Source organism: Crinia signifera, chromosome 12 (genome assembly GCF_055691185.1).
Source record: "Crinia signifera chromosome 12, ASM5569118v1, whole genome shotgun sequence".
Classification (NCBI taxonomy): Eukaryota; Metazoa; Chordata; class Amphibia; order Anura; family Myobatrachidae; genus Crinia; species Crinia signifera.
Genome location: NC_139228.1, coordinates 87,094,081 through 87,110,947, shown reverse-complemented (window position 1 = coordinate 87,110,947; position 16,867 = coordinate 87,094,081). Strand labels below are relative to the sequence as shown.

Here is a 16,867-nt window from a genome sequence, read left to right as displayed (position 1 = left end):
ATGGATTATCCTACCCAACACACACTAAAGATGCATACACACTGTACAATTTTTTTGACCAATTTTGTTGAAATTTCCATTGAACCGAGTGGACGAAAGATGTTGACTAAAGATATTGACGAAAGATCTAGCTACAGTTTATAGGCTCTTTTTGAAAGATATCCACATTGAGCTGCATGCACAGTTGATGAACAACTGGCGGGTATGCGCATCATCATTCGTCGTTCATCTGTCGTCAATATCTTTTGTCAACATCTTTCGTCCAGGACACTGGGTTCAATGGAAATGTCTTTCAACAAAATTGGTCAAAAAAATTGTACAGTATGTATGCACCTTTAGTCCACCCAGCATAAAGGCAAAGGCGGTTGATAAAATAGTGAAAGAGCATAAGTGCAGTAACCAATAGCAACCAGTTAGCAACTGCTGAAACAAAACGTCAAGTTTCTACTTTTGTGATTATAGTTGTCAGGGCCGCCGAGAGGTAGGCCGGGCCCCAGTAAAATTTTGAGTGTGTGGCCCAAGCATGGGAGGCGTGGTCACCTCCTGTGATTAGGCTACACCCCCAAAATGTTTAGGTGGGGTGAAAAAACACTCTAGAAGTCGAGGGTGGGGGGTGTTATTGTCCCCCCCCCCCCCCCTCAGCAGCAGCACACACCTACAGCATGTGCTGTGCTGCCAGCAGGGTTAGCATGAGCTTTCACGCTGTCAGTGAGACGCTCATGCTGAGCCTGCTGTCCGCACAGCACATGCTGTAGATGTGTGCTGCTGCTGGGAGGGGATGGAGGAGGAAGGGGGGGGGGGGTCAGGCCAAGGCCCCCTCTGGGCCCAGGTTATTAGTACCCGCTCCCCCCTCTCTCTGCGGCCCTGATTGTTGGTGCAGATAATTCTTAAGTATTGGTGTATTGGATTGTAAGCAGTGATCTGGGACTTTTCAGGATTTACATTTCTAATCTAATTTATGGAGTGCACAATGTATAGACTTAAGGCAAGTTGTCATGAGAGAACTCTCTGTGTTTGTCTCTAGTATCTGTGCAGCCTATGAATTGAATACGTCCCAGACAAACCATATTTGCTGACATTTTGGTTTTACCCTCCAGGAGGGCAATGCTGGTGGTGCAAGAAGAGGTGTATTGGATCTTTGCGGGGCCTGGAGCATTTAGGAGAGAGAGGCCTCTATGGATTAAAATTAAGATTAGAGGCTCCTTCAACTCTCTTTCCCCTCTGCTCCCAAGTTTTTTTCTGTTATCATTACAAATACCTGAGGCTACACATCACCAGAATAAACTGATCAGACTCATCCTTTCAGCGGCTACCTGCCAACTCACAGCTGATTGGAAACAGCCCCTCCCATCCACCCTTACCTCTGTCATATCCAGGGTCTGGACAGTTCATCAAATGGAATTTATTACAAGTATAATCAGACATTCCTCTAAATCTTTTAACAAAACTTGGGGTCCCTGGTCCTCCTTTTTTGGGGGAAACTTTTCTTTCTCTCCTTCTTCATTACCTCTGCTTTTCTCTTTTCCTTTCCTCGCTCTTTACTTCTCCCTGTTCTCTAGTAATGGTTCTAGCCAGGCCATTCACCTCCCCCACCTAACCCCGTTACCCCCATGACCTCTAGTTCTATTAATTGTGCTTTATTGTTTAGCAAAATTTATACTAAAACCAGGTCACACGGTGTCACGCACAACTTGTGGATGGTCATCTATAAAATGATAATGTATTTTAATGTATTTTCTCTCTTCCTACTCATGTTGGCTTCCTAACCATCTGCTTGAATACGCTTGGACATCTGGATAATGTTTCTGTACCAATTTGTGACTCCTGTTGACCTCTAATAAAAATACCATTTAAAAAAAAAATTAAGACTAAAGGGAGAGTTACTAGACGTCAAGAAACAAGTCACATGCCCAATATGGTTCCTGGTAATGAGGAGAATGGGAAATTGCCTCCAGGCTCCGACCTTAGAAGTGATTGGCATCTGCATCCCTTCGTTTAACTGTGCAGGAAATTCAGCTAATTAAGCTAAATGACCATTTTTACTTACTTGATGCACTTAGATTTTCACCAGACACATGACAGCGGAACCCACCACCACAAAGGGGTATGCTGTCCCTGAGTCAACAATGTCTAGGGTTGACACTAGCTTAAGATCGTCATGAGTTTTTCACTTTTTATTTAAAATACAAAAGTGGTTTTTCATACTTTACTATCCAAGTGTGCTGAGCACTTATTCATGTCAACCATGCCGACCTAAAGCTTGTGTCGACCTTCTGTCAATGTTGACCTACTGTAGGGTATGTCGACCATTTTGAGGTGCCGACCTAGTCACTGTCGACAATAAGTGGTTGACCTATTGACTCTCCACCTAGACATTGTCTATCGTCTACACCAGTGATGGATAATCTTGTCACTCCAGCTGTTGTTGAACTACACCATAGTGGATGTGGCCATGCCTATTGTATAGGAATGTGTGCCATAATCTGATGGTCAAAGTCCCAGTCTGTAATGAAGAATTCCGAAACCCATCTAAACTGATACCAGTTTAGGAGAAGGCCTCACACTGGACATTCAAGCACTTCCCCAATGACACACACACCGACTAGTAGCAGCCGGCTCTGTCTTGGAATGGGGAATCTGCCATTACCTTCATATGGGTCTGCAGGGGACAATCGATATGTCTTGAATCTGGAAGCGTAAGTTCGATCCTTGACCTCCACTTAACTGCTCTAGAAATTAAAAAGGATTTGGTGAAATTCCATTGCCTGTTAGCATCCTCACAATGGCCCTTATTCTGATTGAGTCGGACGGCTGCATGTTCGGTCAGACGGCGATGTATTGTGTTTGCGCATGTGAAGAGGCGTTTCTGCACATGTGCGAACGCCGCGCACGTCCGAATACGGCATGAATTCCGTACAGAAAACGATCGGTCGGAACAATCCGAACAGGGGGTGGAGAGGAGCGCGAAGGGCTGTTCGGGCTCATTACCATATGTGTACGCCCCGCGTTTCATGGGCGTTCCCATGAAAACGCTGGGCGTGCATATGGTAATCCGGCCGTGACGCACGTATGGGGGGTGGATATCTGACATAGCCGGATGCCAGCTGCCCGCCCATATCCCTGCTTTCGCAAGGAGAAATGGTCAGCGACCATCGGAGAATGGCGGAGGTTCCCACAGATGGGAGAGTTGTTCACATGAAACATCCACTCGCGGTCCGTTCGCTTGGCGTCTTATCGCATTCGGACAGTGTGAGCAATCCGTATGGTAGGCGGGGCTAAGAACACTCGGTGGCCGTCCGAAAATATGCATCCGTCCGAGTCAACTAGAATAAGGGCCAATGACCGACTTTGGCTTACCAGTGACATACAAGCTCCACACAAAGGACAGGAATGGGGGGATTTCAATCATTTGTATTAATGACTCTCACTGCCAGGTTCAGGGGAGAATACAGTAGCTGCCGCTGCTGGCGTTTTTGCTTGCTACCTCCTGTATACGGTATTTAAGAGACAGACCCAACAGTGATGGCCACACCCCCTGACAAAGTCCAGATGAGTGACGAAACCAGTTGGGCGTGTTCTTCCTGTGACGTAACCGTGGTGGCAGGAGTCTTATCGACGGGATGCTAGGAGCCCCGCGGCTTCAGCGTGATGTTAGAGATGACTACCTGTTGTTCCCTATTTGATATGCTGGCAAGATGTTCATTTTAAACTTACATTGTACATGAGCTGCTATTTATCTATAAACTCAACTTGAATTGTGGCGAGACACAAATGTGTTTTGGGACATTCCCGCAAAAATCAGGACCGTTGGGAGGTGTGGCAATGCAGTGCAGAAAATACACCACTGTACTGTGCAGTATATTATATTTATATAGTATATTATTATATACAGTAGGTATAATGTAAGTGTATAGTCTGACACCTGACTAATAGTGGAGATGGGGGGGGGACTGGAGCTCCCTGTGTGTGTGTGTGTGGGGGGGGGGGGGTATATCCCTGTTCCTGCTGTGTGAACCTAAAACAATCAAAACTAAAGTATGTTGTGTGAAAAAGAAAATGGACAGTCTTTGCTACAGGCTGTTTGTGTGCAGGGTAAATACTTGCTGCGCTATTCTTACACTGCAATTTACATTTCAGTTTGAACACACCCCACACATATCTAACTCTCTCTCTGCACATCTTGCATCGCACATCTGCCCCACCTGCAGTGCAGCATGGTTTTGTCCATTAGAGAAAGTTTTTGCATTTGCATACCACCTTCCTAACTGTCCCGCTTTTCACAGGAACGTCCCGGTTTTTGGGGCGTTCTCACGTCCCCGATGAAGGGGGGCAGTTGGGAGTCCCCCCTGTCATCCAGTAAATAGACGCTGTGCGCATTCGCAGCAGAGAGGCTGGGGGCTGGCCAGCAGCTTACAGAGCTGCTGGTCAGGCCCCCACAGTGGCGAAAATGGGGGAGTGGCTTCATGGGAATGATGTGATGTATAGACCACACCCCTTTGCTGCTCATCCGAGCCCCCTAATTTCGGGTGCGCGCAGCTGTCCCTCTTTCCATGCCTGAACTGTTGGGAGGTACTGTATGCATTTGCAATCAACCTCTGAATCAGGCCCATTGTATGTTGCTAATTTTGGGGGGAAGGGGGGAAACAAGTATCCATCCTACTCAGGATACTTGTTTCTGCTATTAAAAACAATAAAAAAAAGACTTTAAAATAACTTTTTGCCTTTTATTATTTAATTTGTTGTTCCTTACAGAGGAATATTCTAAATACAGGTTAGTATTGTTTTATATTGATTTTAGTCAAGGATACATATTTAACTAATTTACTGACAATCGTTACTTTTACTGACACTGCCAGTCATGTCCTAAACACCTGCTCCCCTCCTTATCTTCAGCACTCAGCGCCCCCCTCTCTTGCACACTCCTGCCTCCCTCCTCCTTGGCAAAGTGAGCGAGTTCCCTGTCTCCCTGCCAGTTTCTCATCCCCTCCCCTTCTCCCCCCCTCTGTCTGCCCCCAGCTCCTGTAGCTGCAGAGTCTTGTGACAGTGTGTATAGGGCACACAGCTATCCCGAATAGCAGAGCACTCACTCAGCCTGGGCTATGTCTGGCACACGGTCCTCCAACGACCGCAGCAATCCCGGAGGGCATAAGAGAGCGCGGCACGATATCGGAAACAAAGTCAGCGTTGTCCTTGGGGCACAATGGGGGGACGAAGGCAAAGGGAAAGTGGTGGATCTGCTCGCTACAGATTCTGATATTATCTGCAGGTGTCAGGTATGCCTTTTGGGTGTGTGTGTGTGGGGGGTGGGGGGGGGGTGGGGGTGTCTCACCCCAATGTCCATATCTGAGGCTGTGTCCCAAAATGTAATCCCGCTACTCCCACAGTGAACCTTCCCTATTTACTGTCTGACTTTGCATGGTCTAACTCAGGGGATCTCAGGTGCACTCATTGACTATTTCACTTGCGATTCTGTGGACTGTGTGGGGTCCTGAGGACCAAGTTTGAGAACCTGTGTATTATGGTTTGATAACTTCTGTGTTTTCTTTTCATTATCTATTGTCTTGACCTTTATCCATAACTGGGTGACTTTCCCAGCTGACAATGTAATGGTTATGTAATCTCCCCCTCTCGCTAAATTCTAATTGGTTCTGAGCTCCTAGTCCTGGAGCCATAATTAATTCTAGGACAGTGATTTCCAGTCTGTGAGCCACTACGCTGAGCAAAACTAAGAGCAAAAATAGAGCAACATGCTATAAAACTGCCAGCGATTTCTGTCCCATGTTTGTTCTGCCTGCGGAAATAATGCAGATGAATACGTTTCCGTTCTTTTCTGCGTGTCCTGCATTCTGTCCTATAAAATAGCGGAAATGTTTTACGCTGATTTATTGGGTTTGGATTACTTTAGGGCAGATGGTGACACCTCAACCCAAAATCGCGGATTTTACTATTAACCCTTTGCGTGCCAACATCTCTGTGAGAGATGCGCAAAATATTGGCTAGAAAATGCCGGCGTCGCTCACATTTGTTATATAAATTCAAATAAAAAATGTTGTGTAAAAAAGATTATATTTCCTATAAAAGGTGACATTCCAGGTCATTAGGATGGATAAAACGGTTTGCTTGTCAATTTTCTCAAGAACTTTGACCAATTCACTTGGCTGTCAAAGGGTTAAAAAAAGACACGAATGTAAACGCAACGCTGCAACTGTTGCGAGAGGTCATTAGAAGTAGCCTATGTACCCGGTTTTTGCCAGGCTTATGGTACATACTTTTTCACCCCTGGTTATAGTTTTCTGCTTTTTATTTGCAAACTACACCTTCACAATAAGACTTCAATTAAACTTCTCTTGTACTGTTCATCATAAAAATTTCCTGTCTCGTGTACAAAACAAAATGAACAATTCTGCTCAAAGCCATGTATAAGAATTAAATATGCACCAATCAGGGTCGAAGGTGCCTTTACAATCAGCCAATCACAAGCAGTCCGATAATGCTGGCAACAATTATTATTTATTAGCCACTATTTGCACATGCATTGGCCACCCTCAAATAACATGACTTTCTCAGGCGTACTGTATATGTGTCTGGCATAGGCGAATCTAGGGGGTGGTCCGGGGGTGCACAGGACCACCCATTAGCCCATTTTGTAGCTGAGGTAAGGGGCTTTCCAACTAGCCCAGCCCTGTGTCTCTAGCCCCCTGGAAACCGGAGATACTGCCAGGCAAAGCTGGAACGTTTTCCCTATAGGATAACATGGGACCCGCTAATTCCAACCCCCACCTAGTTCAACAGCTGCCAGTTCCCCCTTCGGCATCACTGAAGCTTGAGGTTAATCTCAGTCGAACCCAAATCGCTGGGCCTTCAATATGATACCAGGCTGGATCCATATGGGTTAATTGGTTCCAGGGAAATTGAGGTTAAACCGTTTTTTTTTTTCATTTCTTAAATGTAATTTCATGACTGTTTATGTTCTTTGAGGGCAGATTTCTCTGGAACCAAACAGCCCAGTTTCACGGGACCAAAATCATTAGAAGCCAACTCAAAAGTTCTTCAATATGATACTGGTCTCATGTAAATGGGTAAGTTGGTTCCAAAGATATAGCTGGTTGGTTAAAGGGGGGTAGGGAGAGGGGAGTGGTTGTCTCTCCCCCTCACACCAGAAAATGCAGGGACTAGGCTGGTGTATAAGGGGTCAGCCTGGGAATGTCCCTGCATGATCCTGGGACCACATTCCCGGGTAAATCCCTGCATTTTCTGTTGTGAAAGGGGTATTATCTCAAACAGCCGTGACCTGCAGTGCTCTAAATACAGCCGGGCAGCCCCCTGCTCTCTGCCCAGCTGTCAATTACGGTCACCCCTGCAGCTTCCGCTCCAATTCTTCTCCCTGCTTTCACCTCAGCCCGCCCAACCCCCCCCCCCCTTTAATCATGTGGTGCCGGCGCCCGGCGTGCTCCCCCGACGTCACGCACAACAACAGCGCGCACAATATTTCAAATGTCCACTCGGCTAGAGGGGACACCAGGAGGGGAGTGGGAGCGTGCTCTGCGCTGCGCTCTGCTCCTCTCCCCATAGAAGCAGCTGCACCGCTCTCCATCTCTACCTGCAGCAGCAGCGAAGGCTCATATAAAAATTTACAGTAAGTGGCACTTTTGGGGGAATTGCTTAAGGGACGCTACAAGTGGTGGTATGTGGGGGCATTACGAATGTGTGGCTTAATGTGTAAGGGGCATTACGGTGTGCAGCATCATGTGTAAGGGACAATATGTGTGCAGCATCATGTGTAATGGGTACTATGGTGCACGGCATCATGTGTAATGGGTACTATGGTGTGCGGCATCATGTGTAATGGGTACTATGGTGTGTGGCATCATGTGTAATGGGTACTATGGTGTGCGGCATCATGTGTAATGGGTACTATGGTGTGCGGCATCATATGTAATGGGTACTATGGTGTGCGGCATCATGTGTAATGGGTACTATGGTGCGCGGCATCATGTGTAATGGGTACTATGGTGCGCGGCATCATGTGTAATGGGTACTATGGTGCGCGGCATCATGTGTAATGGGTACTATGATGTGCGGCATCATGTGTAATGGGTACTATGGTGCGCGGCATCATGTGTAATGGGTACTATGGTGCGCGGCATCATGTGTAATGGGTACTATGGTGCGCGGCATCATGTGTAATGGGTACTATGGTGTGCGGCATCATGTGTAATGGGTACTATGGTGTGCGGCATCATGTGTAATGGGTACTATGGTGCCATCAAGCAAGAACCCATAGGTAAGCAGCACTTATGTGGCAAATATGTAATGGGCATTATGGTTTGTTATATAGTATGTAATGAGCATCATGATGTGTGGCCTTATGTGTAATGGGCATTACGGTGTGTGGCCTTATGTGTAATTGGCATTACGGTGTGTGGCTTTATGTGTAATGGGTATTACGGAGTTTGCTAAAATGTGTAATGGGCATTACTGTGTATGGTCTAAAGTGTAATACCACAACCCTTTTTGTGATGCCACGCCTCCTTCCCATGAGGCCGCGCCCACTTTTTGCCGCGCGGCTGCGCCGCGCAAAGGTCCCCCTTCGCTTATATCTGGATCTGGGACCACTCATTACCATAATTCTAGATTCGCCTATGGTGTCTGGGTACTGGTGTGCATTGGTTCGCTATAATGCAATTGCACTATTGCTTCACTTATATTATGTCTGACTCCTTATGTACCTTCCCTTCTCCATTATACCTGTCCAGTTGGCAGTTTGTTTAAGTGCCATGACAGAGGGACTCTGAGAGACAATTGAGTTATCTGCCACCGGGCTCCTGCTCCCAAAAGGGCACCTCTTCTCCCCTGCAAGCTGGAATCAGTTACTTTAAAGCCGTCTATATCACTTCTGTGGCTGACTCCTCCTCCTAGCAGGAGCATAGATGTCCCACTGACTTTATTTTAAACATAATATACATAACATGCATACATGTATTTATATTAGGTGCTGTGTGGGTGGGGGCTCCAATATTTATCTTGCTTCCAGACAACTGGGACGAACCTACACCATCCAAACCTGCATACGAGTATGTGTGCCCATATAATCTGCATACGAGTATGTGTGCCCACTTTTTTGTGCATTTGCAGATATTAATCAAAGCTTGCTATGTTAACTGGCTCAGGACCTTTGGGTGTTGATCACATGTGGTGCATCTACTGCAGAAAAGTTTTTGCACAGTAAAATAACTGATAGCTAATGGGCAAATATAACCTAGATTCCCCAAAAAGTATTTTTACAGCATTAAGGACAAGTTTCTGCGACAATTGTTATTTAGATGTCGTGGCCTCTTTGCTTTTACTGCTGTATCTCGTCTGACCAACTGGGTGTTTGCTATCTCCACATGGACGCTCAGTGCTACCTAAAGATACAGAACTTATCATCTCCCCTCCTCCCTGACTCACCCCCCACCCTCAAATCTCCCCCACTGGCTGCAACACCACAGTTCCTCTGTCTCCCAGGCCCGATGCTTTGGTGACAACCTTCATTGTGGTCTCTGCTTTACTTCTCAGACCCAGGGTAGATATTCTCAAGATTTTAAAGCAGATAAGTTGTTTTGTTACATTTTATCTGTTATTTCTGTACAGCATTCTAGAAAATGATTGGTACATAACATATGGGCAATGCCAACACCTTTAGAAACTTTTGAAAATCTACCACCTGCTCTCTATACAGTAGATAAGGTTGCCCATACAGTTATGGATCATTAGGTCCCCAGCATGTTGGTTGACAGTCATTAGACAGACACCATTAGGTCAACATGAGTCTAGGTCGACAAGGGTTAGGTCGACATGGGGGTAGGTCGACATAGGGTTTTTCAAAAATTTTGTCCCGAATGTCAACACAGTCGACATGGACACTGAAACTCCATGCTTCGTTACGCTCGGCACACTATTTTATTCTCCCACCACGCCCTAGTGGATGGTAGGTCATGAAATACCACCTGTCAGCACATGTCGGCTCAATAAAATGTGAAAAACCCCATGTCGACCTGTTGACCTAACCCATGTCGACCGAGACTCATGTTGACCTAAATGCATGTCGACCTAATGGTATCGACATAATGACCAACATGCTGGTGACCCAATGACCGTTTCCTGCCCATACAGTGCAGATTTTAATACGCACCCATAGTGGGCTGTGAACTAACATGCAAAATCTAGGGGAGGAAATCAGTATGAATCGGAGGCGATGGAGGGCGTTATTACAGGTGTACGAATGATGTTATGACATCACATAGCGGGCGTCGCCTACACCACTCCTAATTGGAACGGAGGCATAGCTGTGGCTGTCCTGTCTGCTTGTTCTCATACCAACAAGAGTTAGTCACTACACACCTGTGCGGCAGGGGAAGACGCCAAGTAATGTATATATCAATCTATCCGGGGGAGAGTGACAGAGAGTTGAGTAGACTTCCAACGGGTAGGGGTCATAGGGTCAACAGTTTGAAATTCGACATGTATAAGGTCGACCACAAAAGGATGCCAGGGCTTAGGTCCACACATAAAATAGGTCGACAAGCATTAGGTGGACAATAGGAAGGCCAACAGTGAAAAGGTCACGTGCGCAGATTTGACATCGCAACTCATCTGTGCTAGTTGTAGTCCGCCAGCAATAGAGCAGTGGATGCTGCTAAAGACGGGTGGAATGCAAAATCCCGATGGCCATTGGGCGATGGTCAAAATACCGACAAGGTCAAAATACCGACATTTAAACTGTCGACGGGTCAAAAAGTAGACATGAGTTTTTCATTATTTTTTTCATTGAAACCAACTTGTTCTTACTTCACGATCCAAGTGGGGAGTTCGATTATAATAGTGCGCCAAAGCGTGGCGAGCACAGCGAGCCATGCGAGAGGATGCAGTACATTTATACGGTGTCCATGTCGACCCATGTCGACAAAGACACCCCCTAAAAATTTTTTACTTTTTGGCTGTCATTATATAACCGTGTCAACAATATGAATGTCGGAATGATGTACGGTGCCAAAATTCACCATACCCACGGATAAAGACAATTGAATGTCAGAATCAGTGCACTAAATAGAACAGCCGGCGTTCAGTCACCACAAAACCTGTTACCTGGGTCGTCAGCCGCTGGTGTAGGCAGTGAGTCACCTGGTGGGGCTTCAGAATGCAGCGTTGCTGACCTGATAGGTGACTGGAGCCCGATAGGAAGTCTCTTTAGGCCAAGCATTCCAAAAATCCCTAGGGTCTGTGCATGCTTCTATATTATATCGTAAAATGCAAAAAACTAGAACTAATAGCATGGGTTTCCCCCTAACCTTGTAACCAGCACTAGGCCTTGCAGTGGTTCTTCTTGCGGAAAGAGCTGTCCTTTACCATTATATGACTCATGGGTTTATTCTCCAGAGTCCTATCTGCATATGTACTGTATGGGCTGCAGGGAACACTGCTGGGGTGGCTAGAAATTATTGTGGGCAAGTTTCACGGATGGTTGGCACCCCTGCACCTCCATATCCCCTGCCGACACCAGTATTTATTGTGTCTGCCAAAATAAAACAATGACATACAGTCCACATTTTACTTTGGCACCAATATTATTACCGCCCGTTCTGCTTCTATATAAACTGAGCAGGTTATAATTTATGCAGGAAACAAAAGTAATCAGTCGTCATTGTGCAGCGGAACTAAGACATAATAACAAATTCTGCGCAGCGCCAGTCTGGCATTATACTTGCTGATTGCTGGTGTTTCTGTTTCTGTAACTCTACGTTCATTTTGTGTTGTACGTATTAATAGAATATTTATATTCTGCCACAGCGATGAGCAGCTACTGATTAATAGAAAAAAAAATGCAATTAAAATATTTCCCAGTATTTTTTCTACATGGAAATATCATTTGCATAAGTGTGCATTAGGGATTTATTATTTTAAACTGCTGGAATTTATACCGCTGTAGACTCACTGGCAGAGTTGCGAGGATCTCACTAGTGGCCAGATGCCACTTTGCAGTCTGTGTACTTTTGGGGTTATTCAGACCTGCTCGTAGGGCAGCGAATTCGGCACCTGTGTAGATGGCGGCGGTCTGCGCATATGCATAGTTGGTAATGGACATGTGCAGCCCCCCGCAGAGCCCGATTGACAGGCAGGGGGCATTCCGGGGTGGACAACCGGCGTTTCATGGGCGTGCCCATAGAGACACTGGGGGGGCCCCGCCTACCTGGGAAGGGTGGCTGACATCACATGACATCAGCTCCTGCCCCCAATTTGTAGATGCCCGTCTTGGGCTACCTTTTGGCTGCGAGCAGAGGAAAATTCATGCACTCACAGCGTAGCAAGGGGATTCAGGCAGCGTGGAGGGGCGACAGGGCTGCATTAACTTGCTCGCTAAGCTCCGTATAAATGCAGCCTAGCAAGAAGGTCTGAATTACCCCCTGTGTATGTGTGTGTTGTAGACATGATCTTTCAAGTGTGAGTCAGAGGAAACACTGCCAAATGTGTCCTGTGTCTTCCCTCAAATCTACTGTACAACTGCTCCATTCACCCCACCTCAGCATAATGAACAGAGTTGGGTGGTGCGCTGACATACCGTCTTTCCCCGATAATTAGCCCTACCCCGATAATAAGCCCTACCCCAGATTTTGGACGCTGGTCCAAAATAAGCCCTCCCCCGAAAATAAGACCTACCATTTTCCCCATGTAAATGTGTGTACACCTAATGTGTAGCCTCCGCTCGGCCCCCGCTGACTCCCGCTGCCCCCGCTGACCCCCGCTGCCCTCCGCTCACTTACCAGCAGCACCGCAGCTCCCGTTCCCAGGGATGCATTGCGGTAGGCGCGGCGTGACGTCACGCCGCGCACATCGCGCCGCGCACATCACGCGGCTGACTGACTGACTGGCCGGCTGGCTGGCTGGCTGGCTGCTGCTCACCACACCACGCCATCAACGAACTTCAAAAAAACAGGTGGGGGCATGTAAAATACCGGCACAAATTGTGGGGCATTTCATAAAGGCAGTGGGGAATTTCTTAAAGGCGCAGGGGGGCACATTAAATTGTGGGGCATTTCATAAGGTCTAGGTCAAGGTCTATTAAAATAAGCCCTCCCCCGAAAATAAGACCTATGGTCTTTTTTGAGGGAAAAAAAAAAATAAGACAGTGTCTTATTATCGGGGAAAGACGGTAGTTACTAAGCAGTTAGACTGGAGGTAAACACAAGCCTACGCTTTTTACCAGTGTCCGCAATGGAAATGGTTTTTTTTTGGTGACAGAAATGTGTATTTGGGTTTGAGTAATGTGTTTGTGACTCATGCAGACAATATGTGCATGACAAATTGGGGAAATTTACTAAGATGTGTATTCTACTTCACATGTGATGTTACCATGGGCAACCAATCAGATCCTGTCTACTATCTTAGAGGGTGCTACATAAATAAGAAGTAGATTCTGATTGGTTGCCCAAAGCAACATCACGTGAAGTAGAATACACATCTTAGTAAATTTCCCCCATTATGTCAAAATCAAGTACAACGCTTACCAGTAGAGTGACCAACCGTCCCGGTTTGGCCAGGACTGTCCTGATTTAGACCTCCTAAATCCCGCGTCCCGGCCAAACCCATCCCGGGACGCAGAAAGTCCCGTTTTAACTAAATTGTTGGTGTTGCCTGGTGACGTGCCGGGCAGCAGACTGCTCTATCTGGCCGCACAGCATTAGACTTGGAGTGTGGGAGGGGAAGCTGTTACGCGGTGTGCGTCACCGCCTCCCCATCATTGGTTATTTCGGCCGCCGCGTGACCGCGTCCCCTCCCACTCTCCCAGTAATGCTGTGCAGCCAGCCAGGGGCGGTTGCGGTCAGGCAGCATTACTGTGAGCACGGCGCCGGCGCTGCGTTAATGACCTGCTGTTGCCTGTGCTGGTGAGCCCCTGGCTTGACTGGAGGAGAAAGGTGAAGGCGGTGACCCGAAGGCTGCTGGAGGCTGGAGCCTGTGAGTCGACTCTGCGACTCTCTGAGACGGTCGTCAGTCTGCTCTGTGCTGCTGAGTGTGATATGCGGCCGGGTGAGTCACTCTGTGAGGGGGAGGGAGGGGGGAGGGTGTCGAGCCCGCGACCCCCTGTCCCGGGTTGGCCCTATGGAAAGTTGGTCACCCTACTTACCAGCCCCATCTAACTAGTAAGTAAACCAGAGATTATTCTATACAATACAAAATGCAATCATACGCCTCCACACTAAAATTGCTGGCCAAGAGGTGCAACTTTGGGACACTCACAGATGAACTCATCCGTGACAAAAGGGCACAAGGGAGTTAAAGAGGGACGCTGAAGTATGTGTCATGGCGGCCACCGCACCCCGCTCACCCTCATGTGGGAACTGCGCAGCACAGCACCCCCCAGGCAAGCAGAACTGCCCCGCATATGATAAACGCTGCAATGCATGTGGCAAATGGAGTCACTTCGCCAGGTGCTGTAGCTCTAAAGACCAGATACCCCCAAAGCAGCAGTCAGAGCCCCGATACAGCTGCACATCCAGGCAGGTCAGCCAGGTAGACACAGACCTGGTGCACAGCACAGCCCGCACAACAGTCTGTGACAGTGTCGACCACACTGATGAGAGGGGTGAGATATTTATAAAGCTCAAGACCAAACACACCAACAGTGGCCACAGTCAAGATAGACTCAGGGGCCAAGTGCAACGTCATGTCACGCAGACAGCTACGCGAGCTAGACCCTGCTGCACAGATCAACCCACAGGACAGAATCAATCTAATAGCATATGGAGGCCAGGTCATCGCCACACTCGGCACCACAAAAATACAGTTCACCCGTGCTGAGCTGCTCTTCCACATCGTGGACCAACAAGTTAAATCATTACTTGGCCTCCCGGACAGCATGAAACTGGGCCTGTTGACACTGGGGCCTGATGTACACGCTATTCAAATAACTGTCCCAGAGATGAAAGACTTCCAAGACTTATTGATAACAGCACACTAGGAAAGTTGCCCATCACATACCATATGAGGCTGGATGACTCCATCGCCCCCGCTGTTTGTGCTCCCCGCAGAGTCCCCATTGCAATGAAGGACAAAATCAGAATGACGCAGCTGGGTGTCATTGCACCGATTAAATAATGGGTGTCTGCAATGGTAGCAGCTGCTAAAAAGATGGGACTATTCGCTTATGCATTGACCCAGTACACCTAAACAAGGCACTTTTACGCCCCTACCACCCGCTCCGCACCATCGAGCAGGTGATTGCTGACATGCCAGGTGCAACCGTCTTTAGCACCCTGGATGCCATATGTGGGTTTTGGCAGATCCCTCTGTACAGAGCCTCTTCTTTGCTTACTGCCTTCATGACCCCCATTGGGCGCTATGTCTTCCTCCGCATGCCCTATGGCATCACCACAGGCAGCGAAGTTTTCCAGCGATGCATGGAGTAACTGTTAACTGGCTATCCCTGTGACATCATCGCTGACGACATCCTCGTCTGGGGCTGCACCAGAGAGGAGCATGATCAACGCCTCCACCAGGTACTCCAACGGGCTTGCGCCCTCAACCTCAAGCTCAACCTTGACAAGTGCAGGTTCAGAGTTACAGAGGTGGCATACGTGGGCCACATCCTCACCGATAAGGGCATCCTGCCAGACTCAAACAAGGTCTCTGCCATCCTGCAGATGCCCCTCCCAACAGACAAATTGTCCAGTGCTTCCTGGGGATGACCAACTACCTATCCAAGTTTCTTCCACAATACAGCAATACCACTGCACCTTTGCGGCAGCTACTGCACCAGGACTCTGAATGGTGTTGGCTGGACACACACACAGCTGCTGTCAACCAACTAAAGACCATGCTCACACACCCGCCAGTTTTGCAACACTTCAACGTGCATGATCCTGTTGTCCTAGCTGCTGATGCTTCACAAAATGGCCTCGGGGCTGTTTGCCTCCAACACCGCAAGCCGGTGGGCCCTCACTGACACGGAAACAAGATATGCACACATCGAAAAAGAACTGTTGGCGCTTGTCTTTGCTTGCAAACGTTTTCATGACTTCATCTATGGCCATCCTGTCGTGATTGAAACAGATCATCAACCTCTGATCACCATCCTGAAGAAGCCCATACACTCTGCCTCATCCCGCATACAGAGCATGATGCTCAAGCTCCAAAGGTACAATTTGAACGTTATTTACAAGCCAGGTAAAGAAATGTATGTTGCTGGTGCATTGTCCAGGGCATTCCTGCCTTCCACTGACTTGGGCAGCCCTGAGGACGAGTTCGAGGTCATGGCTGTAGAAGTCCTTCCCACCAAACGGATAGAGGAGCTGCGTGCAGCCACCAGCACAGATGAGCTCTCCCAGCGTCTTGCTGATGTCATCCTCAATGGCTGGCCACCCTCATCCAGAGACTTGCCCCACTATCTACGTCCCTTCTTTTGCATGAGGGATGAACTCACCATAGTTGATGGTGTCATTATGCGAGGTCACCGCTTTGTGATCCCAGCCGCTCTACAGTCCTCATACACCCAGCAGTTGCACCAGGGCCATGCAGGCCTGGAGGCCACCAAGCACAGGGCCCGAGAAACTGCATTCTGGCCCTCTATGTCTGGTGACATTGAACGGTCCGTGTCTCTTTGTGCCCCCTGCAATGCCCTGTGCCCACATCAGCCACGGGAGCCCATGCTGCTCCACGACATCCCGGACCTTCCTTGGTCCATCCTGGCGGCTGACTTATTTGAATGGAGGGGGAAGGATTAACTATCTCACCACCACCACAAGCCTGATGGTAATATCAAAACTTAAAAGGCACTTTGCAGCACATGGCACCCCGCAACAGCTCATCACTGATAATGCCATGCAATTCAAGA

The 16,867-nt window shown here is 47.9% G+C and overlaps 1 protein-coding gene across 1 annotated transcript in view; it reads left to right on the top strand.

Moving 5' to 3' along the window:
* Positions 1-5,017: 5,017 nt before the first annotated feature.
* ADSS1 (adenylosuccinate synthase 1) overlaps positions 5,018-16,867 on the top strand; it is a 70,456-nt gene continuing 58,606 nt past the window's right edge. The window contains exon 1 of the mRNA XM_083167811.1: positions 5,018-5,273. Coding sequence (XP_083023937.1) covers positions 5,100-5,273 — 174 coding nt within the window. The 5' untranslated portion in view covers positions 5,018-5,099. The remainder of the gene's footprint in view (positions 5,274-16,867) is intronic.